This window comes from Eriocheir sinensis, chromosome 11 (assembly GCF_024679095.1).
Source record: "Eriocheir sinensis breed Jianghai 21 chromosome 11, ASM2467909v1, whole genome shotgun sequence".
Lineage (NCBI taxonomy): Eukaryota > Metazoa > Arthropoda > Malacostraca > Decapoda > Varunidae > Eriocheir > Eriocheir sinensis.
In genome coordinates, this window is record NC_066519.1 from 18,717,327 (window position 1) to 18,740,690 (window position 23,364).

The 23,364-nt window shown below is 41.7% G+C and overlaps 2 protein-coding genes across 7 annotated transcripts; both read right to left on the reverse strand.

Annotated features, from left to right (window-relative positions):
• Positions 1-70: 70 nt before the first annotated feature.
• On the reverse strand, positions 71-7,234 carry LOC126996993 (brahma-associated protein of 60 kDa-like). Of its 3 annotated transcripts, none has more exons than XM_050858013.1 (10): positions 7,067-7,234; positions 6,230-6,423; positions 5,647-5,785; positions 5,001-5,099; positions 4,347-4,502; positions 2,947-3,111; positions 2,233-2,454; positions 1,660-1,827; positions 1,124-1,297; positions 71-435 (listed from the first exon to the last, which is right to left on the reverse strand). In XM_050858013.1, the coding sequence occupies exons 1-10, from the start codon at positions 7,193-7,195 to the stop codon at positions 265-267; spliced, it is 1,617 nt and encodes a 538-aa protein (XP_050713970.1). In that variant the 5' UTR covers positions 7,196-7,234; the 3' UTR covers positions 71-264. The 3 variants fall into 3 exon arrangements, with proteins under 3 accessions (XP_050713970.1, XP_050713971.1, XP_050713969.1); XM_050858014.1 differs by having other exon boundaries at positions 2,947-3,090; positions 6,221-6,423; XM_050858012.1 differs by having other exon boundaries at positions 6,221-6,423.
• A 1,014-nt stretch (positions 7,235-8,248) lies between these two features.
• Positions 8,249-23,201, reverse strand: LOC126996997 (protein LSM14 homolog B-like). Of its 4 annotated transcripts, none has more exons than XM_050858021.1 (7): positions 22,967-23,201; positions 16,096-16,268; positions 15,088-15,364; positions 12,547-12,682; positions 11,610-12,185; positions 11,115-11,273; positions 8,249-10,547 (listed from the first exon to the last, which is right to left on the reverse strand). In XM_050858021.1, exons 1-7 carry the CDS (start codon positions 23,085-23,087, stop codon positions 10,274-10,276), a joined length of 1,716 nt encoding a protein of 571 aa, XP_050713978.1. In that variant the 5' UTR covers positions 23,088-23,201; the 3' UTR covers positions 8,249-10,273. The 4 variants fall into 4 exon arrangements, with proteins under 4 accessions (XP_050713978.1, XP_050713979.1, XP_050713977.1 ...); XM_050858022.1 differs by having other exon boundaries at positions 15,226-15,397; positions 22,967-23,200; XM_050858020.1 differs by having other exon boundaries at positions 8,249-10,544; positions 15,088-15,397; positions 22,967-23,200.
• Between the last annotated feature and the right edge of the window lie 163 nt (positions 23,202-23,364).

Genomic DNA, 23,364 nt, shown 5'->3' on the forward strand with positions numbered 1-23,364 from the left:
TTTACTGCATAGCCCTTTGTATCTAAGATTTTCTAAGTTATATTGAAGGGAGTAGAAAGTAAACCTTCCCTCTTATGAAATAAAATCTATTTGTAGATGCACCAGAACCTACACATGAAAAACCACATTCCTAAAGTGCCTACATTACAGAATGGCATACACAAAGTAACATTAACTTACTAGAAAAAAAGTTCCTTATATTACCATATGAGAAGCACAGATTTTATAAAATGTTGAGATTTAACTTGGTATCCTGGAGGGCGTTCAGTTGTTCCGGATGCCGAGTGCCTGTTCCAGCTCTGCACGCTTCTGCTGTATCTTGGAGTAGAAATAGCGGTTGACAGCCTCGTGGGTCCAGGGCTGGTAGTAGTACTGGGCCCGCCGCTCCTCCTCAGGGTTACCCACTACGTCTGTCATGGTTTTCAAGTCTCGGTTCTGTTGACGGGAGAGTAACTATTAAAATTCAACCGCACTCACTCAGGCTGGGTCCCTGGCTGGTAAATAAGGATGCTGCTGATTGACTGTTGGCTGGCAGGGTGTCTGACACAACACACACAACACAATTATGCAGGTTCAGGAAAAATTAATTTCTTTACTTAACTCCTCTATTACACAAGATGGACAAATATTTACGGCATTTGGTTAAGCAGTGATCGTACAACTATACCATGATTTTACAAACTCAATGGGTAAAAAATAATTATGGGAAGTATAAGTTAGAGAATAACATTTAATGTTTATAAATCTTTTTACTTATCAATATTTGCAGCCAAGAGGCAATCAAAGTGGTGTGAACCTTTAAAGTTATTCTCGGACTTCTCACCGTAATCACTATTATTTTATCCTATTCAGTTTTGAAAATCGCTTAATGGTTGTAAAATCATTACTCCCTCCAATGATGTCAACAAAATTTACCCATCTTGTGTAACAGACTAACATAAGCTAAGTAAAGAAATATATAAATATTTTCTGAATCTTCCTCTTCCCATAATATGACTTAGGGTGACATATAGCGTGACTTGAAGAGGTGAGTCAATAAGTCATACGTAAATCGACATAGTATGGCTCTTGAAACCTGTCACCAACTGTACTTCCCTTCTTACACTTCCTCATCATCACCTACCTGAGATATGAGCCACTTCTGGATGAACTGCTGGGGGTCTTTGGCGAAGGAGAGGTAGAACTCGCGGTTGGTCTTGAGGGAGTTTATTGTCTCGACGGTTTCGTGGATCTTGGTGTCCAGTGTCTGGATGTCCTGCTGGGAGTTGGTGCTCAACAGGAAGTTGTTCATTTGTGTCTGCAGGCAGGAAAGTGTGGATTAGGCTACAGTAAAGTAATGAGTCCTAGTACATTTCTACACCTATCCATTTTCTAGTTTTTCTAAGCTCATATCCTAAATTTTTCTTTTATCACCATTGTTAGCCTCCTTCCACCATCTCACAATCTTTAAATTGTACCCCACTAACTAACGAGGAACATACGCCAGGAGGCATGTCACTTCACTCACCCACTACCTCCACCCCAAACAGTCAATCTGGGAAAGCCTTCATGCAGCTGCCCTTCCCTCCTCCACATTAATGCCATGGCAAGTCTACCTTCCCTATTTTATTCCAAAGCTCATACCCTAATCATAACCTTACCACACCTCCACCTTCTCACCTTCAAATTGTCATCCACCTCCACATCAATGTCGTAGCAGGAGGTCTTCTTCTGGTCCACGCCCTCCACAGATATGGTGTGGTTGATGATGATGGGGTCGGGGGGGAAGAGCAGCTGATTGAGGCGTCCAGGGATCTCGGCGAACTTCATCCTCGGCACACCAAAGATCTGGGGAAAGCACTGGTGTAAGAGGTGAAGAGGGAGGGACGAAGGGGTCTTGTCAGGGGTGAAGGGTGTGCTGGCAGGAAGGAAAGGGGTGCTGACAGGGGTGAATATAGACTTCAGGCTGTGCTGGCAAGGGGTAAAGTGTAAGGTCAGAAAGAGCATTGACAGGGGTGAAGGGTCTTTTGGGGGTTACAAGGGGTGAAAGTTAAGTATGTGCTAGCAGGGGTGAAGGGTAAGGATGGATTTGGGTAGAGGTATTTGCAAGGGTGAAGGGTAAGTATGTGCCAGTAGGGGGTGATAGGGAAGGCAAACAAGGGTGCTGGCAGGGGACCATGTACAATGGGAGAAGGAGTCACCAGGGTTGAAGACTACATCCTAACCTAACACAACCAATGTATGCACACACACCTGCTCCAAGTACTTGTCACAATTGATATACTCTCGCTCATGACTGTCCTGCAGCTTGTGCGTCTTGATGTACTGCCAGAGGGCTGTGATGATGACCGGGCGTGTCTGTGTGTGCACCCCGAGCAGACGCGCCAGGCGGGGGTCGAGCTTGAACTGGTGAGGCTGGTAGTCGAGGAGCAGGAGGATGGTGCACCTCACATTCTTGTCACCTGGCCTCTTCACCTGGGATGGGAAGGATTGTGTGAATGGGTGGGTGGTGACTTGGTTTACTGAATGTGGTATTAATATAAGGGAAGTAGTTTAAGGTTACATTTCTGATTATCTAAAAGGAAAGGCTGCATTATTGGTTATCTATGAGGGAAGGTTATATTTCTGAAAGAGGATGATGTAAGGCTTAGTACACAGATAATGAATAAAGCCATTGACACTAACAATACCATCAAAGGGGGCATAATCGGGAGAACGGCGGCAATTCCAAATATCTTGGTCTTTTACATTTTTTACAACTAGAAAATCTTGTGCATGCAACTTCTCAAACATAAAAAAAAAATAACAGGAAAGCCTGGAATTGCCTTGATTGTCCAGAATATCTCCCCCATTCAACCCCATGAGGGAAAATAAAGACAATTGAACAAAAAGATCCAAAACATCCCCATGAAAGCACATATATTTAGCTATACCAAGACCCAACACACCAGCACAAGAGTCCCTCACCTGGAAGCCATCTGTCTCCTGGGTGGTGGCTGTTCTGTGCCACTCCACCAGATGGTTGTCTGGGCCATAGAGTTCCTTGTCCAGCTCAATGACGAGGGACTTGAAGAACGAGGAGAACTTGCGCTTCAGCTTACTGGGGTCGTTCTGCGGAGGCCGGAGCTGAGGCTTAGCCATGCAAAAGCCGAAAGAGAGGGGGGGGGACAAGAGGATGGAAAAGGGATGGAAAGAAGAATGAAAGCAGGGGAGATGATAGATAAAGGGGTGTTAAAAGGTTGAGGGAGGAGTATAAGAGGGAAGGGAAATAAAAGAGGGAGATGGGAAAAGTAGAAAGGAGAATAGCACGAAGGAAAAGTATGGAAAAAGACGAGGGTAAATTTACAAACAGTGAGGAAAAGATAATAAAAGGAGTGAGAGATTAGGGGAATAGCAGTGGAAAAGGAGACGAGGAGCAACGAAAATGGGAACACAAATAACCGATAAAAAGGTATGTTGGGGAAGGAGGCAAAGGAAGCGCAGACCGAGAGAGGGAGAGAGTTGGTGGGTGGAGTAAGGGCAGGACAAGTTCGCCATTGTTGTTATTGCTTCACACATGGTACCGTTAAGATTAGTGTTGCAAGTATTGATGATTTTATAACACACTAACTACACACTATAATCTACTTGGTACATCATCGACTACATACTAATTCACATGGTCTGCCGTGTGATAATTTTATCCTCACACTAAGGGAATCTACATACATGCGTTCCAATGTGGGAAAATAAAAGGGAATCTAGGAGGGAAAGAGCAATTCACAATTCATTTTCAAACCAAAGAAAAAACTAACACTGCAAGGAAAATTTATATCTTGAAGTTTGACAAAAGCACTTCATACAGAATCCAAAATTTACGAAACAAAGAATGATAGAAAAGAGAAAAGACTAGAGATACTAAATAAATACTAAATAAAATAAACAAAAATATCACTGAATTAAATAAAACCTACATACTGAGAATCCAAACTTACGCATCCCATTTCATCTTCTCTCCTTTTCCTTCCCTTCTCTTCCCAACCCATTTTCACCACTTCCCACTAATACCCTTCCTTCCCCCTTTCCCTTCTCCTCTCCTTCCTATCTCTTCCCCCTTTCCCTCCTTATCCCATTCCCCTTTTTCCTCCCCTTCCCCCTCCCTTTCCATTCTCTTCCCCCCATACCTTTCTCTTCCCCCTACCTTTCCTTATCCCTCTCTATTCTCTTCCCCCTTTCCCTTCCCTCTACCTGTCCCTTCTCCCCTCTCCTTTCCCTTCCCTTCCCCTTCTTCTCCCCCTCCATTCCCTTCACAATCACATTCAAGTTACAACCAGCTTCTCCACCTCCCTCCAGCCCCTCCCACCCACCCCAGCACCTGCCCCGCCTACCTTGTGGTCCTCCAGCAGCCGCCCCTCCACCCTCAGCTCCCACGAGGCCACAGAGGCATCGTCACCCTCCCCCCCCTCGGCACGGGCAGGGTAGAAGGTGTTGGAGATGAAAATACGCAGCTTCTTCTTCACCTTCATGGGACGCTTCAGTGCTTCCTGTTAAGGGCGGTGTGAGGGTAGTTAGGTCAGATTATTATTATTATTATTAATTTTTTTTTTTTTACAGCAAGGAAGGCAGGGGCAAAAAACAAAGAGCAACAAAAAAGCCTGCTAGACACTGCTCTGATAATAGAAAAAAGAATGAGGGGCCAGAAAAGAGGTCAATTTCGGGTGGAGAGGTAACTTGAACTATCTCTTCTTTTCTTTTTTTGTTTTGTTTAGATTTAGGTAAAGTTTTGATGCATGGTTAGGATAGAATAGGGTTATTATCATCATTATTGAGATACATGAAAGGGCATCATGAAGCAATACAAAGAGGAACAGATCAAAAGAAGAAGAAAGAGGGGAAATAAAAAATTGGCATAGACTTGAGGAGTCCCTTCAATCAGCAGACACAGGTAAGAAAAATAAAAGCTGGGTATAAGAAGATATGGAGATGGGACAACACAAAATTAGCTCAAAGTCTGTACACTGTAACCAGGTAAACACACACACCTGAATGTCCAGCCTCTTCCGCATGATGGTGGCGTCCAGTTTGCGTTCGAAGGCCAGGAGGTCCATGTATGCCTGGCTCTCCGGCACCAAATCTCTGACCTGTTGAAGGAAATGCAATGAATGAATCAACAGAGAAATAGGAAAACAAAAAAATAATGAACAAAAAAATAGGAAAACAAAGAAATAATGAATGAATGAAGAGATAAAGGAAAACAAAAAATAATGAATGAATAAACAGATAAAGGAAAACAAAAAATAATGAATGAATGAACAGAGAAATGGGAAAACAAAAAAATAATGAATGAATGAACAGAGATAAAGGAAAACAAAAAATAATGAATGAATGAACAGAGATAAAGGAAAACAAAGAATAATGAATGAATGAACAGAGATAAAGGAAAACAAAGAAATAGTGAATGAATGAACAGAGAAATCGGAAAACAAAAAAATAATGAATGAACAAATAAATAAGTAGGAAACAAAAAATAATGAATGAATCAACAAATAGAAAACAAAAAAATATGAGTGAGTGAATGAATGAATAAAGAATAAAACAAATAGGAAAAAAAAAACCTCACTTCTCCATTAAACTCACCTCAATAAAAATAAACAAACAAACACTGCCAACTCAATCAACTTCTCATACCTTCTGGGGCAGGATCTTTTCGGCCAGCTTCTTCTTCTTCTTGGAGCTGACATGGCCATAGTCTGAAGGCACACCACCCTGGCCGCCCGGAGGAGGCCCGCCCCCCCCTGCACCACCACCACTGCCGCTGCGGGACACACTGGGGCAAAGAAAAATGTCAGTATTGTGGATGTGATAAGGTGGATGTTTTTAATGAGCCCCTCTTACTTGCTTTGATAGTGAAATTATGCCCAGTGTGACTAGATTATCTAACTCAACCCATGAACCCATATTATGTGTTACCCCAAGTCTACTGCAAACATATATATTTAACAATGAAAACTGTTATCCTCAGTAAATTTTAAATGTTTATACTTCACCAAATATGGCTGCGTGTTATCCCCAGGAAATACCAATGATTGTGCTATCTTCTGCAAATTGAAATTGTAAATATTTAACCCAATAAAAACCAATGAATGAATCCACCAATCTGGCGTCACCTTTCACCGTCAAAAACACACTGAAAAGAAAAAAGAAGACAAAGAATTAAAACCACACGCACGCATACACACGGAAAGACCAAAAGGAAAAAAACCTTTTCAACCTTTTTGACGAGCCAGAGGAGGCAGGTCTTTTGGAGCCTGGGGTCTGGGAGAGGGACGGGGGCCGTACCATGCCCCCGCTGTAAGGCTGGGGCCCCGGGCCACCCGCAGGGCGCGGCAGGCCAGCGCCGGGGCTCCCGGCAGGGCCTCCCATGCCAACTGGTGGGGGGTACGGGGCACGCTGGACATTCATTTGCTGAAACAGGTAACAAAAATTTACTCATAAAACAATCGTAGAAATACTGCACTTGGTTAGTTTTAAGATAAGCATTGTAGTAATTTGTTAGGTACAGTTCAAGATAGGTATATGCAATTAAATCAGAATATTATTGCCATTTACATCATGACAGACATGCAACTATTTCCGACAAATAAATTTCTGGGTAAAACATGATGCTTTTCATGTGGAGATAGTTACTATCATCAGAGAAGTTGCAAAAACTAACAAATAAGTTTTCGTATAATTCAGAAGTACCGCACATCTGCAGACTGCCAGTGACATCAACCACCGGAGCAATGGGAAGTGTACCATGTATTTATTGTACACAATGAGATCTAACCAAACCTAAATTATCCAAATCTAACTGGACGTACCCTGACCTAACCATAATAAACAGAAGTATACTTTTTGTGTAATGTATTAACTTTACTGCTTCCTCCTTGCAGCCATATAGTCTGTGCCTGCCCCTACACTGCCCCGGGAACCCTGAGGGGGGCCCCTGCAGCCCTCCTGCCCGGCCACACAGGGTAAACAAAGGGGCCTCGGCCGCTGGGGCAGGCAAGCGGTGTCGCCACACGCCCCTCCCTGCTGGTCTGAGGCCTTTCCGCCGGGGACTCACCGGGTAGCTCTGCTGGGGGTACCTCATGGGCGTGCCCTGGGCCCCCTGGGGTGTTCCGTACCGCTGGGGCGCCACGGGCGGGGCCCCGGGGGGCGGCGGCGTGCCGGGATACTGGGGACGCGCCGCCATCTTGACTGATGGCTTCAGGGGCGGCGGGGGACACGGGACTATTTTTTTATATAAAACAACACAGGGAACACAGAGGAAGGCTATTATTAACACTTTATCAAGACATAATATGCTCTTGTAATTATTGCAGGACTAGTTTACATATAATAAATATATATTAAGCCTCCGTTCCTCTACATCTTGTCTCCTCTCGGCGTTACTGCCTTAATTTTATACTGGTCTGCTGTGCTGCCTAATACTCTTATTCACTACTACTGTTTAGTGGCTTTAATCTGCATATGAAATCGTAATCTGCTTCAAGAATAAAACCATCCTCCTTTCTGATAAGCTTGATAGGGAATACTCCAGCACTTCCATCCTCCCTCACACACTCCAAACTCAATATCAACTTGACAATGGGTAATTTGAGGATATGAGGGCAACTGAACTCCTTACCCAGTGTCTAATCTTTGTAGTTTAGGAGTTAACTAACCCATTAACAGTAGTCTCCCCTACTAACCTTGATCTGTTCTGCCTGGGGGTTGGGATGGCATGCTCCTCCCTTCTCCCTTGTTGTTTTACTTGCAACAATAAACAATCAATCTTTAAAATGGTAGCAATCCTCCAAAAGACCTTCCCTTCCCTTTACTATAATCCTTTACCTTAACCTGCTGTAAACTATATTTTTTTCTACTGATCCAAACAAAATTTCTTAACTTATAATTATTTTTCCTAACTTCAACTAACTCACTTTAAAACCCTTACTCTTATACTGACCTATCCTTTTCCTAGTGACCGTAACTAAATCCTATCTTCTAATAATTCATAACTTCTCACCAAAAAACTTTACCAACTAACACTTACTATAAAAATCTTACTCTTAATAACTTATCTTTTCCCTACTGAACCTAATATCCATCATCTTGACATCTAATAATCAACTTTTTTCTCCTCCCAACTTTAACTAGAATCCTTACACAAATAACTATGACCAAATTAAAGCTTTTCCTTCCCTCTGCTGCATGTCATTCGCTTCCCAACCCAACTCAGAGCAAAGAACAAATTAAACAATCATTTGTGCTTTCCATTTATTGTAAAAATAGATGTTCCAAAGCACTTTTTGTCGAATTTTCTCAGGCGACGCGGGTGATGGTCTTCGCTGTCCCCCGCTGCTGCTGTCTGTCCACTGCCCCGCCTGCTGAGCCAATCCTTCCTGATGTACCAATGGTGGTGTGCAGGGACAGAGGCGTCGACTAACCTACGGTCAGCCACGCCCTTCTTGCTGGTGTGAATCTCTTGCATCAGTAACTTCAGACTTCTCTCTTCCTTTTATCACTATTTCCAGGCTTTCTTCTCTCTTGTATTAGTATCTCCAGGCTCATTCTTTTTCTCCTTATCTTGTATACTTAAAAACTCGGGCTATTTTCTTTCTTCCTTTTTCTACTTTTCAGTATCTTCAGCCTTCCTTCTTCTTGTTTTCTGGTATCATTATCTCCAGACTTACTTCTTTCCTTAAATCAATATCTAAAGGCTTCTTTCTTTTTTTCCTCTATCATTATCTTCATGCTTCTTTCTTCTTATAGTCTGGTTCATGGTCTTGTATATTGATTCGGTGAGCAAGTGGCCAAGTGTAGTCTCTCCTTTTATTCTTCAAATGCTTCACTCGGGCGGTTTGTAGTTGTACATCTTGTACTATCTCCTTACAGGCAGTCTTTTTGTCTTCTGTATCAGCCTGTCCAGCCATATTAGTCTTGCAATGCATGTAAACTGTCACTGGGTTATGCATTAACACATTGTACATATTTAGTGACATACAATCTTCTCCATTTCATATTCACCCTGGCCAGCCATTAAGTCAACACAATACAAAATTCATCAGATTTCCATTTCCATTTCTTTCCTTGGGTATCCATAAAACTGGCCAGCTGGTTGTATAATCTTCAATTATATAACTGATCACTGGAGGATTTGTTGTCATGTACTTCTTTGCATAATTTTCTTCTTTTGTCACATTTTCTTTCTTTTTATTTTTCTTATCGTTCATGTCTTGAGTGTCACCATTCACCACCCTGGCAAATCTTGAACATTTTTACATACAAACAATCTTCCCTCTTTCCTCTCCTTGGGTTTTCCTAATATACTAGCCGGTTGGTCAAGTCTAATAGAAAATTGTCAACACTGTGGTCATTATCGATACGTCTTTCTTATTTACCGACGTACAATTCGCCTCCCTCTAGATCCATCTGTCGCAACCAATCACCTAACCAACCAAGCAACAAACCTACGTACACACAATCTGTTTACATGCAGGTTCTGATCAACCCTTCCATCCTATCTGCCTAGTATCCTCAAGAAGGGACTTATTTGTACGTATGAATTTATAGGTATTTTTTGCCACTTGCCGAAGATAAAAAATAAGTATAGTGTATACAAATCACCTAACAAAACGTGGACTTCCATAATTCTTCGCGGCTTGCACCTAGAAGACTACAAAATTAAGATGCTGTCGCTGGTCGTGTCAACGAGAACACAAACACCAGCATCAGTGAAAAGGTTAAGACCTGTTCAACACATTCTCTCGTAAAGTTCCTTATCTTAAGCTTGCCAGGTTCCAGTCTCTTCCTTGCCTCATTCATACCTTCATGCCAACTGATTCCGTTTCTGTGATCATTCCGGTTCCTTCATTCCAGTCACAGCATTCCCATGTCTGAACAGGTCAAGTCTTCTACACCTCACTGGGTCTTGTATAGCACTATCTATCTGCTCATCAGATAAAGAATTGCAATCACCATGAAACCAAATTATTCTCCTCTTGTGTGAAATTCATGAAATATAACAAAAATACTAAGTCTGTAATATTTTTCTAAACGAGTTAGAACCGACAAATTACCTCAAACTGCTGTACCCTTTGTATTATGACACCAGAGTCCTGGAACGACCCTTACAGACCAACACCGAAAGCAAGGGTTCTTTTGCATCTATTAAAGCTTTAATACTTCCTTCATCTAGGCACAGTGTTTCAAGATAATTCCAGCGCGTTCATCAATCTCTCCGTCCGAGCAACACACCGTCACTGGGAGTCTTTCTGCACCCCCACGGCTACTTGGTGGGGGTGGAATTTCTGACTGTGGCCGAGTAGGAGCCCGCGCCACCCCCCCCTCGTTGTGAGACTCCGTTCAGGCCTGCCACTACCGGCGCACTTGGGGCCGGTGCTCCTGCTGCTACCGCTGCTGCTGCCGCGGGTGCTGCTGCTGGTGCCACTCCTACTGCTCCTGGTGCACCTCCCCCCACTGCCATCCCCCGGCCACCACTGCTGCTCCCCATGCCACCACCCCCTCGGCCGCCCCTGTACCCACCGCTGCCACCACCCCTGCTGAGAGAAAAACACTGTTAAGCCCTTTCTAGAGGTTGGGTATAAAAACAATTTAGAATTAAACCTGCAGACTATTTTTTTCCCTGTTTATAGGAGCAGCACAATGTCTGCCTTTATTTTGATTTGTCTACTTTACTGTAAGATGTATTATAAAATCACAAATTAGAAAAAATAATCATTCTAACTATTTCTTACTGCAATATTTAGTCAATAGTCAAATAAAACCACTTAATAAAAATGCTCTCAAATTTAGCATAAAGCATGTCCTTAAATGACTTATTCCATTATAGAAATCATTAGAACAAATTTACACATTCAGGTCACAACTCATCGGCATATTCTAACACACATTAGTAAATAATTCAATGTGAACTTGTATTAACAAACCTAACCCAAACCAATCCAATGAATCAACAAACTTAACCTAACCCAATTCAATGAATCAACCAAACCCAATCCAATGAATCAACAAACCTAACCTAACCCAATCTAATGACAACCTAACCCAATCCAACAGATCAACAAACCCGACCTAACCCACCCCAGCAAACAGAAGCCTCGACCCACCTGTAGTATCCGTGGTTGTAATTGTTGTAGGTGCGGTAGTATCCCCCGCGGTAGTATCCTCCTCGGCCCCGTGGGTAGTAGCCTCTCCTGGCCGAACTCACGCCAAACGTTTCCACGTTAATCTTGCGCTCCAACCGCCAGTCTGGACGTTGGCTCTTCCTGAGGGGCAGAGGGACTCCTTAGTGGATGTGGGAATAAAGTTACTGAAGGTTTGAATATGTCAGTAAATATCCAAGATGGTAAATACTTTAATAAAATATATGTAAGAAAAAAGTGAATCTTATATAAAAAATAAAAAAAAAATAAAAAAGCAATAAACTACAAGAGAAAGATTGACATGAAAAGTATTCGAAAGGGCTGACTTGTGACTTTGGGGGTAAGTGGTATGTAGTATGAACCGCATTCCCAGGAGGATGAATTAAACAGACTACCTCTAAAATGTTCTTTCTTTTGAGGCTAAATTACCAAGAGGCTCAAAGTTGCCGTGGTACTCACCCTTTGCTGCGCTCAATGGCCTCACAGGATATGGAGTCGAAGAAGGACTTTGTCTTGTCGTAACAGGTGTTGGGGTCCTCCTCCACAGTCTCCCCCGCTGTCTCGTGGCCGGAATCGTCCTTCTTGTCACCGTTCTCTGTGATCTTGGTCTTGGCCAGCTGGTTCCGCAGCTCCTCAAACTCCTCGTTGGCCTGCTCAAAGTCATAGTCCTTCTCAAACAGCTGGCGGTCCTGGAACTGCCTCTGCCGGTTGCCTTGGTTGAAGCTCTGGCCCCGACCCCGCTGCCCTGTGGGTCTCCTGGTGCCCCGGCCCCGGTTCATGCCCCCGCCACGCCCCTGGTACTGCTGGTATTGATAGTACTGATTGTTGTAGTGGTGCTGGCTGTGGTGCTGCTGGTGCTGCTGTCCCTGCTGCATGGAGGGCTGGTGGTGCTGCTGCTGACCCTGCTGAGGCCCCATGTGCTGGTGCTGGTGATGCTGTTGTTGGTGATGCTGCTGCTGCTGTTGCTGCTGCTGGTGGGCCTGGGGTGGGTTGCCCCGACGGACCTGCACGGGCTGGCTCCCATTACGCTGGACTCTGCAGTGGAATGGTGAAAACTTGTACCAGAAGAGTTGTAACTTTGGCAATACTTGTTTTCTACTACTATAAACTGTACAGTATTGAACAATGCTCTTAGAATTCACACCATTCAGGACATGTAACCATAGGAGTTCTATTTTATTTTCATTTACATAACTATTGGTCAATTATTATTTCACATTGCAGTTAAGATAGAAGACGTGCTCGTGATAATAGATTAATATAGATCAATTTAACGATGGAGGTAAAGTTGGGGACATACATTAAGCTGTACTCATCTGTCTCGCTGGCCCTTAAGCCTGAGGTGGGCAAGAACTGTTTGATATCATACAATCAAGACCCTCCTGTACTTGCTTACCTTTCCTGCTGGGGTTGTCTCTGCTGGGGCTTTTTCTTCTCCTCCCTGTTGGGGGGTGGGGACACCTGCACGCCAGCATCAGAAACTGGGGACTTCCGGGCCGTTGGTGTAGAGGACCTCGACCCCACCAGGATGTCTGCAATCAGGCCAGCAGGGGGCAAAGGAAACAGCAACATGAGAAACTAAACTTGTGAAAACTTGTGACAGTGCTTCCTGTTTATACCACAATACTATCAACCTCAGATGAGCATTGAGACAAGAAATGACTGGTACTTAACATGTGTAGCATTGTCAGGGCATGCTCACTAATTCCTCTGCATCCTTTTCAGTGTCCGTATGAAGCGAAAGATGCCTTGGGAAAACTGAGCTAGGATATTATAATCAGCGCTCGTCAAGACTAAGAATGTTTAGCATGACATCTATAACCCTTAGACAGCGGTGGAACTATATATAGACAGTCCAAAATAAAGTCGGTTTTGTATGGCAGAAACCAGAAATATAACTATACTTCCAGATTACGGTAGAGTCTATATGTAGATGATAGTTAAAACATTATTATGCGGCGTAACTATATTTATGCTACGGTCCTAACGTTGGCAGTGACTATATATAGACCATTCATTTTGGGGGGAGGTATTCTTCAAATGCTGCTGCCATTCAAGGGTTAAACTCGTTTCCAGATCTTGGTTAAATTTTCCAAAGTAGACCTTTCCCCGATACAAGTATTAAGGTATGTTTCACTTAAATTTTATTATTTTTATTTTTAGGCTAATTATTATTTAATCATATGTTAATTGAGGGTGTTCCGAGATGGGTCTGCAATTTTCAGCGGAATTTGAAGAATATTTTTTCAGTCTTTACATTTTTAGCAGTTTTTCGACCCTTAAAAAAAAAAATTGAAACTAGTCGTAAAGTTTTTATTCAATTTACACGACTTTCTAACACTAGACAACATTGTATTGCTTGCATTTGGAAGCCAGTTTTTTTTGTTAAGTGGGGGATGGTGGGTGAGAGAGAGAGAGAGAGAGAGAGAGACTACAAAGATTTTCATAACTAATGTTTGAAGATATAGAGCAAAAATTAGGCCCAGAAATTTATATCATTTTATGCTCTTTCTTTTGTTGAAAAAACTTTTTAGATGCGTTCAACACTTTTGAAGTTATTTCGCGTATGTGCTAGCAACTTTAGAATAGAGAAAAAGATACTTTTCTAAATCGTGATCTATGTCACTTTGTATGGATGGTGCTGGAGGCTGTATAGGTCTCAGAGTTCTCTGCATAAAGTATTACTTCCAGGCATCCGGTCCCCTCCTTTTACAAGGATATTACCCATTTTTGATGGGGGTTATCAGGAGGTGCCAGCTCCCCCTCAACACCAGGCTCGGATGTCGTAGTGGCTGTAGAGGTTCCTCGTATCTTTAGCTGCCTCCTCCTGGCAGCTATAGTGCATTCTCTCCTCCTCTGGGCCTTCTTAGAAGGTCATGGCATGTTTTCAAGCACGAAAACCGAGATTTCTGCAGGGAAATGCTGTATACCCACGCGTGACAAAGGCGGGTTGAGAGCCGAGACGTGTGAGGAAGCAGAGAGAACCCCACTATTTCTACAGATTTTTTTGCAGAAAACGAGTTTTTTGAGGTAAACCCTTGAAACGGATACCTTAAGTAGAATACTGCAGAGAAATTAGTGAGTGTACCCCAATCACACAAAATCTGAACACTTCCAAATGTACAGCAAAGTTAATCACAGTGGATTCAATTTGCAAAAACTATTTTAAGCATTCCATTGATGACATTAAACTTCCCACAACATTGTCACAGCAGAGGCATACAGTGCATCAAAAACTATAGTGCAGAACAACCAGTGCTAGGTACTGTGAATCAAAGTGAGTGAGCTTAAGTTTACTTATGTACAAGATATGGCCCCCATGTCACAATCCAGTTCACCAATACATCAATATACCACAAAGACAGCCTGAATCAATGTTATGATGCAAGTCTATCCTACACCCACATTATATCTACAACAATCAGTAAACTTGACTGCTTTCATCGATTCGATAATAAACATAATATAAGGATGTTTCTCTTCTCTCCCACAACAAAGACTACACACTACGCATACTCCCACTACTACAAATCTTCTGCAACCGAGAGCATAAAAACTATACAGGGAAAAGAATAGAATCACAAGTAACTGGTGCAACTAACATTTCTGATCAAGTGCTTTCCAGAGGGGAATCTACACAGGACTGATGAGGAACTGGCAATACAATGTGGTACTAAGGTACAGAAGGCTACACTATAGAGACCTTCCAAGCCAATTCAAGTGCTTAAACAACTTGGGGCAAAACATAAGGAACAAATGCCAATACAATGGGGTACAGGATAGGGCAGGCAGGTGTGTGGTACGTCTAGGATGTCCACACTGCTAGACTCACCACTGGGTAGCCTAACGCACGCACGCACCAAACCAAAAAAGGCTTAATGGCACAAAGCTTCATCATAATCATCACCCCCGCACGCCAAATGGCACTTGTTCCTACCTGTTTGATGAAGGGCATGAGCACCCGACTGGGGAGGGGGGCCAATGGGGGCCTGTACAGCCACGGGGGCACTTCCCGAGGGCTGATCCAGGTTACCAACACCACTACCACCACTCGTGCCCACAGTACTCAACTCACTGGGCTGGGATGTGGTGCCCATGGGAAACCCTCCAGCTCCGGGAATACCCTGCTGGGTGATTGACTGGCCATAGGAACCATAGGACAGGCCCAGGCTCCCCCCTATTGGACCAAGGGACTGCCTGGAGAATGGGGCTGCCTGGAAGGATGATGGAACTGCTGGGGCTGAATGCTGGAAAATTTGAAAGTGCGTTACCCCATCCGGTGCTTCCCTCGTGCATGCCGGCATTCTCTGGTGCCTCCCCAACTACTGCCAGGACTGAATGCCACTCTGGCACCTCTCAGGGCAAAAAGAAAATAAGACTTGGGATAATGAAAGATCAACAAAATGAAAGAAAATTCCACATTACATAAAGAATAGTACATGAACAAAATTATAAATGTAATCACTTAAGCTTGACAATAAAAAAAAACTATTGACAAAAAAAACTAAAATGATGAACAAAAGTATCACAAGGTTTTCCCAGCTATACCAACTTGTTCACCCAAGAATTTTTAAACTTTTATGTGTGGCTCGTTTCAATTTGTACTCGTGGAGAACTACTTACCATAACTGAGCTAAGGCATGAAGAATGAATAATGCAAAAATATGGGCTTCATTCAATTTAATTTTTGTTCTCTGTAGTATCCTAAACTTGATTAGGTTTCTGTTGAGCATGAGCCTCCTCCACCTGGGTCTCTTATCTTCCATTACAGTATCCATCCACCTCCAGATTTAGACTTATGGATAACTAAGCTAAGACTGTAATGGAGAACTAATTTAAACTAAGGCTGCCCATTCTGATCTGTGTTACTCTTCCCTGTCAAATATACAATGCGGACGGCTAACTCCCAGACCACTCCTGAACATCACCTCTGCACGCCACACACCTGAACAATTGCCGGGTCATTGTGGAGGCCCCCAGGGAGAGTTGGTTGCTTGGGGGTGTCACACACTTCAATCTTCTTGATGTCTGTGCCTCGGAAGATGATGTACTCATACACTTCTTCCCTGGCCGGAACTGGCATCTCGGTTGGACGGTCTTCTGTCCCAAAGGATCTGACTGGAAGGTGGAAGAAATTGGGACGTTGAAATAAGAAGGCACATAGTAAGAAGGGTTATAAAATTGCAAACCATGAAAATAATTCAGCTAAGTAAATTAAAATGCAGATAAGTCAAGGAAAAATGTAATGAGCTGCATGATTGTGATATGGTTTGATTGACAAGATTATCAGGAGGACAAGTGATAAGCTCGTCGAGGCGGGCGGCTACGGAGTATTTTTTGACGAATATATTTAAAATCGGATGAGTACGTTATTCGCTCAGCATGGCCGGGAAAGCCTAAATTGCCAGGTGATGAGGTTTGTTTTCATAAAATTAAAAACCCTCCCCCCTGGAGGCCATTTTTAAATGTCCCGCACAGTTGCATCATAGCCGGACACACGCGTCGACATATGCGGTATCATTCAATACTTGTATATACGTAAAATTGCATTAGAATATTTTTTCATTACCTTTTTCCACCATCACCTGCTTCATCACCACTTACTCCACTACCATCAACTGCAGAATCAGCTACATTGCCTCATGAGACATCACTGCAGCTCTGACCACAGATCATTCATAGCTGATGCGTGAACATTTGAGCCTGATTACAAGCAAAACTTTCATCACGATGTCGCTTTCCTTGCTACAAACACTGTTCGAGAGACAGAATTGCCCAGTACGGTCGTGTTGAAACACCTTGAACTTCTGACACCCTCACCTTTGACTGATTAAAACTTTTCATAATAATATGTAAAAATTTCATGCCAATCAAATAAATACAAATGGCATGACTTTTGTTACGTATCAGTTAAAACTGCAACTAAAGGACAATTTTTGCCTGCTATAAAATTTCAAAAAACGTTAAAGTGGAGAAAATTATGTGACAAAAATTTGTAATTTTTTGCTTTTCGAAGACAAAACATGCAATCCAAAATTTTCTAGCTGGGAAATGTAGATAGGTAAACAAAGTTTCTAGCTATTTTTTCAAAGCGATTAACTGGGGAGCTTTGTTCGAGTCTCTCCTAAACTTCACTCGAATTTAATGAAATTCACAGAATATCATACCTTTATGCCTACATACAACATACTAAAACTGTAAAGCTATTTGATGAACTATATGGGCATGAGGACCCCCCGTAGCCACCCCCCTAAGTCAATAGAATTTCATGGTATACAAAAATGAAGGTAAAAGTCAAACACACACACAACCACCTAACAGGATACAAATTTGATTACTGTGACAAAAATTGAGTCGAGTACCAAGGAGAGAGAGAGAGAGAGAGAGAGAGAGAGAGAGAGCTGCTACCTTTCAACCAAGACCATTAACCCAGCCCTGACTAACAAGGACAGCTGACCTACATACATACTATTAACTGGTAAACAGAACAGGTGTATGAGGCAAGGGGAGGGGCTTACACAAGAGAGCATTCTGGCTGGTGATTGCAAGTCCAGCATGTGATCACAGTGGGTGAAGGACAAACAAAAGGCTGCCAAGTTTACCCCAAAAGAATTCAATGCCTCCACTAGTAATAAAACTATTCACACAGCTTCTTGGATACTTTATATATTATGCAATTCTCATGCTCTTCCTCACCTCGTAAGATAAAAATACTAGCCATTGTTAGAGCATCCTTGACCTGAATTCATCCTCTTTTGTACAGAATATTAAGAGATTTCTACTGTAAAGAAGATCTGGGTTGTCTATGGATTATTTTTACAACCATAGTTAATTAGGTTGGCTTCAGGTTGAAAAGCTGAATGACAATGTGCGTGATAGTGTATTAGGTCAGGTTAAGTTAGGAAGGACTAGGGTTGTAAGATTTCCAGGAATTTTTAACTGGGAAACTTTCCGTGGGAATTTCTGGAAATGAAGACTTTTTTTTTTTTGAGGCCGAGGTTATTGTTGCCTCTATAGACTTCAGGTTTTATCGGGCTGTTAGGGAATGTACCCGAGCCTGGTGGTGGCGCAGGCAGGATTGTTTAAGTGACGCCTATTGAGGGTCATGCCACCCTCCGGTTAACCTAACAAAACAACAAACAGTTACTATAGGTCCTGATTCAGAAAATTCATATATGCTTCCTTACTACTGAGACTTTCTAATACAACAAACTGAGGTCATTCTTTGTTGATTTATACCATATGGTGCTGGCTATCATGTGTTTGAAGATACCCTAAACCTAACAAAACCCCAAACAGTTACTATAGGTCTAGACTCAGAAAATTCATATTTGCTTCTTTACTAATGAGACTTTCTATACAACAATGTTAAGGTCATTCCTTGTTGATTTATACCATAAAGTGCTGACTATAATGCATTTGAAAAAAACCTAAACTTAACCTAACATAACAAAGCCTCAAACAGTTATTATAGGTCTTGACTCTATACAACTAAGTGAGGTCATTCTTGGTCAATTTATACTGTAAGGTGTTGGCTATCATATGTTTGAAGATACCCTAAACTTAACCTAACAAAACCCCAAACAGTTACTATAGGTCTAGACTCCAGAAAATTCATATATGCTTCCTTACTGATGAGACTTTCTATACAACTAAATGTGGTCATTCTTTGTTGATTTATACTGTAAAGTGTTGGCTATCATATGTTTGAAGATGCCATAAACTTACCTAACAAAACCCCAAACAGTTACTATAGGTCTTGATTCAGAAAATTCATATATGCTTCCTTACTACTGAGACTTTCTATACACAAAGGTCATTCTTTGTTGATTTATACCATAAGGTGCCAGCTATCATGTGTTTGAAGATACCCAATACTTAACCTAACAAACCCCAAACAGTAACTATAGGTCTAGACTCAAAAAATTCATATATGCTTCCTTACTACTGAGACTTTCTATACACAAAGAGGTCATTCTTTGTTGATTTATACCATAAGGTGCCAGCTATCATGAGTTTGAAGATACCCAATACTTAACCTAACAAACCCCAAACAGTAACTATAGGTCTAGACTCAAAAAATTCATATATGCTTCCTTACTAATGAGACTTTCTAATACAACAAAATGAGGTCATTCTTTGTTGATTTATACCATAAGGTGCCGGCTATCATGTGTTTGAAGATACCCTAAACCTAACCTAACAAAACTCCAAACAGTTGCTATAGGTCTAGACAGAAAATTCATATTTACTTCTTTACTAACGAGACTTTCTATACAACAATGTGAGGTCATTCCATGTTGATTTATACCATAAAGTGCTGACTACCATGTGTTTGAAAAAACCCTAAACTTAACGTAACCTACCAAAACCTGAAACCGTTACTATACCATAAGGTCTTGGGGGTAGGCACCAACCACGTGGGTTTGGAGTTACAATCATATACTACTATTCGGACCCTACCTCTTTTATCCGAACAAGTCGTTTACCCCAAATCAACACTGGAAATAGGGTAAAAAGTCTTGGGAAAAACATATCTCGCTCAAACGTATGGTCCACGCGAGGTAGGGTGGGCATGCTGGCGTGGAGTAATGGTTCAAGTCCCCAGCGGCCTCTAAGAGGAAGTGACGCACTTGCCATGTCTAGCTGATCTAATTAATTTTTCGTACGATTTCTAACTTTGTTCGATATTCAATGGCCGACTTAATGTACTTTTGTTTGTTGTACTTTTTATAATTGACTAGTGACAATTCTTAACTAGTTTTTACTGAGCGAACATGACTAGCTACATTAACTACAACAATTTGCATAATCTTCCGACTTCCGACTGCTCTAAATCCCAGAAAGTCACAATATGAGTAAAATAAAATACTTCTGGAGGATTTTCTTCTTTTTCCAAAACCCAAGGAGTTTGTTTTTGTTTCTTTTTTCGCTTCGTACATAACAGGCAGTTTTGTCTTTACATAAGCTTCATTTTGGTTATCAAAATGATGATTCTAGCTTTAAAACAATCAAAAAAATTGCAATTTGAAGTTGCAAAAACTTCAACTGCGATTTCTGAGGTTTTTAAAAACTGGCGCTTACCCCAATATTGCATGCAGCGCCTCATATGCTTCCTTACTGACGAGACTATATAACCAAGTGAGGTCATTCTTGGTCAATTTATACTGTAATGTGTTGGCTATCATATGTCTGAAGATACCCTAAACTTAACCTAACAACACCCCAACCAGTTACTAAAGGTCTTCACCCAGAAAATTCATATATGCTTCCTTACTAACGAGACTTTCTATACAACAAAGTGAGGTCATTCTTTGTTGATTTATACCATAAGGTGCTGGCTATCATGTGTTTGAAGATACCCTAAACTTACCTAACCTAACAAAACCCAAAACAGTTACTATAGGCCTTGACTCAGAAAATTCATATATACTTCCTTACTAATGAGACTTTCTATACAACAAAGTGAGGTTATTCTTTGTTGATTTATACCATAAGTTGCTGGCTATCACGTGTTTGAAGATACCCTAAACTTACTTAACCTAACAAAACCACAAAAAGTTACCATATGTCTTGACTCAAAAAAATCATCTACTCTACCTTACTAAATGAGTTTTTATAGGAGAGTTTCGATATAACACAGTGAAGGCTTTCTTTGTTAATTGATGCTATAGGTGTCTGGATATCATGTTTGATAGTTTCTTAAACTTAACCTATTGGGAATACAATGTTTGATGCTTAAAACTTTTTAAATTAACCCTCTTGCACACAACATTTAAAGTTTGCCGGCATTAAAAGCCCATCCATTTAAAGTTAAAACTCCCCAGTTGCATATTCTTTTGAGTCTCCCTTCACTCTCTTACGTTGTTTTTGCCCTCCCACACTCCTGTTTTCTATCTTCTCTTTCGAGAGCAACTTTTCCTATATATGTAGTTGGTAATCCAAGCAGTGGCTGAATATTTCCAACTTTGTAACCTGCGTTATAGTCGTAAAGTCTTCAGAGCAGCACGGGCCTTCTCTGCACTTATACGTAGTGCCTTATTGCCTTTCTTGACACCACCCACGATGTAGAAAAGCGAGGTAGATGATGAAGTATGAGGAGACAAGAATAAAAGAATAACCCGCTCTCTGCCCAAGCCAGGATTCGAACCTGGGCCCGTGAATTTGCAGCTATGCATGCTAGCCACTTTACCATGGAGGCAAATGAATAAATTAGAGTGGAAGGTGAAATATTTTATGTATAAAAAAGTGACATGTCAATATGAAAATGGGAGTTTACTAATTAGACCTCACAAGATAAACTAAAACTACTGAATCTTCCTTAATTACTACCCCAACAGCAACAAATCATAATCAAACAGAAAACACGGAATGCATTAATTGAAGTGTTTGACAACAATATCCCTTACTAAACTGATTATAAAAAAGTCACTAATTATAATATGTTAAAATTCTATAAAAGATAGGAATGAAATAAGTCCCAGGATCATTAACAACTGTAGGAACATCAACAAAAATAAAGGAATGTGGCATCTTCCAGAATAACCAAAATAATAAACTACAAAAAATAGAAAAAAAAAATAAAGTGGGTGGTCACAATATAATCAACTGTAGCAATAAAAAATACAGGAATACAACATCTTGCAACATAGATAAGATACAACTATCAAGATGATAATAACCAAGGGAAAAAACAGGAATGGATTAACGGCCGACAGAACGAGTGAACCTGCTACTTCTTGTTCCCTTATTTGGCAGCTAACGGTACTCGGAGGGGGAGAAAGAGGAAGGGGGCGGGAGGGAGAGGGGAAGAGGGAGGGGAAGAGAAAGACGGAGAAACGTAAAATACCGTAAGGAGGGAGTAACAACGCAGAATTAACAGGAAATGAGTAAAATAAGACAAAGAAAATGCAGGTAACTGGATGGCGTCACACGTATTTACCATCTAAAAAAAAAGTCGAAAGGAAAAAAAGAGAAAGGCGGAAAGGGAAAAAATTAAGGACTAGGGAAACGCCAAATAAGAGGGCAGAAATAAAGATGATAATAGGCTGGAAATAAAAGGAAAATATGGCAAAAAATAACCGGCAACAGGGGCGGCGTCAAAACAAAATACCACAAGTACCAAACAAGCCAATAGTTAAACCCATTGTTACTCGTTGAACACTAAATATAAACCCGTCACCTTAGCAACTGACACATGGAGATAAATAAACTAAATCCCCACTGACAGAACCCTTAAAACAACCCCAAAAACCTCGCTATTAAACCCCAAAATCGTAAAAATAGGTGAACCTGCCAACAACCTATTAAACCCATTACTCGTTAACCACCAAAGATGAAACCCGGCACCTTCAACAGACAGACATTAACACAGTAAAAACCCCGATGACATGACCTCCAAAAACAACCCAAACCATCGCAATTAAACCCAAAAAATCGTAAAAATGGATAAACCTGTCAACAACCTATTAAACCCAATTACTCGTTAACCACCAAAATAAAACCCGGGGACCATAGCAACAGAGACATTAAACACTAAAAAATAAAACCAATGACATGACCCCCAAAAACATCGCCATTAAACCCAAAAAATACAAAAATAGATAAAAAAAAACGTTAAAAAAAACGAAACTTGGCTACCATCAAATTTCCATCTACGCCGGAAAGTCATTGTAATATTCCCTCTTCTTCCCCAAGGGTCATAGAGGCCACAGGCATCCCCGGAGGTCACGAGGCACCGGGGGTCACGTCAGCTGGGTCACATGGGGGCGGCGTGACCCGGGGGCGGCCTTGGGGGTGTAAACAAACAAACTCACCCTTGGCCAGCGCAATAATGGACTCCTGCGCGTCGATGGTGTACAAAATCCCCTCATAGCGAATTTCAGACTTGGAGATGAGGCTGATCTTGCTCCCGAGGAAGGGAATTGGGCCGCTCATGGTGACGGTGCTCTATACGACGTCTCTCCGCTCCGATGGCTTCCGATTACCGCTACGATCTGGCCGCCGCCTCAGCCATTGTCCCCAGGAAGACTACCTCGCAGCCTCGCACTGTTGCCACATCACCATATTCCCGTTTCTATTTCCCGATGTTCGACCCAAAATTGTCTCCTCCACCCAAGTAATTATGTGCATGTATAGTTAGAGTTGGAGTGGTTAGTTATTGTTGTCTTTTTGTGGTGGTTAATGGTTCAAAACCGGTAGATGCATTGCGGTT

What these genes read in the sequence shown, in the direction of transcription:
- LOC126996993 (XM_050858012.1), bottom strand. Translation starts at nt 7,195, where the DNA reads ATGGCGGCGCGTCCCCAGTATCCCGGCACGCCGCCGCCCCCCGGGGCC. An exon ending in AGGAGACAGATGGCTTCCAG is followed by an intron (nt 2,455 to 2,946) that starts GTGAGGGACTCT and finishes TTCCCATCCCAG; the next exon opens with GTGAAGAGGCCAGGTGACAA. An exon ending in AGGTGGATGACAATTTGAAG is followed by an intron (nt 1,298 to 1,659) that starts GTGAGAAGGTGG and finishes TCCTGCCTGCAG; the next exon opens with ACACAAATGAACAACTTCCT.
- LOC126996997 (XM_050858019.1), bottom strand. Translation starts at nt 23,087, where the DNA reads ATGAGCGGCCCAATTCCCTTCCTCGGGAGCAAGATCAGCCTCATCTCC. An exon ending in TCATGCCCTTCATCAAACAG is followed by an intron (nt 12,683 to 15,087) that starts GTAGGAACAAGT and finishes GCCTGATTGCAG; the next exon opens with ACATCCTGGTGGGGTCGAGG. An exon ending in AGACAACCCCAGCAGGAAAG is followed by an intron (nt 12,186 to 12,546) that starts GTAAGCAAGTAC and finishes ATTCCACTGCAG; the next exon opens with AGTCCAGCGTAATGGGAGCC.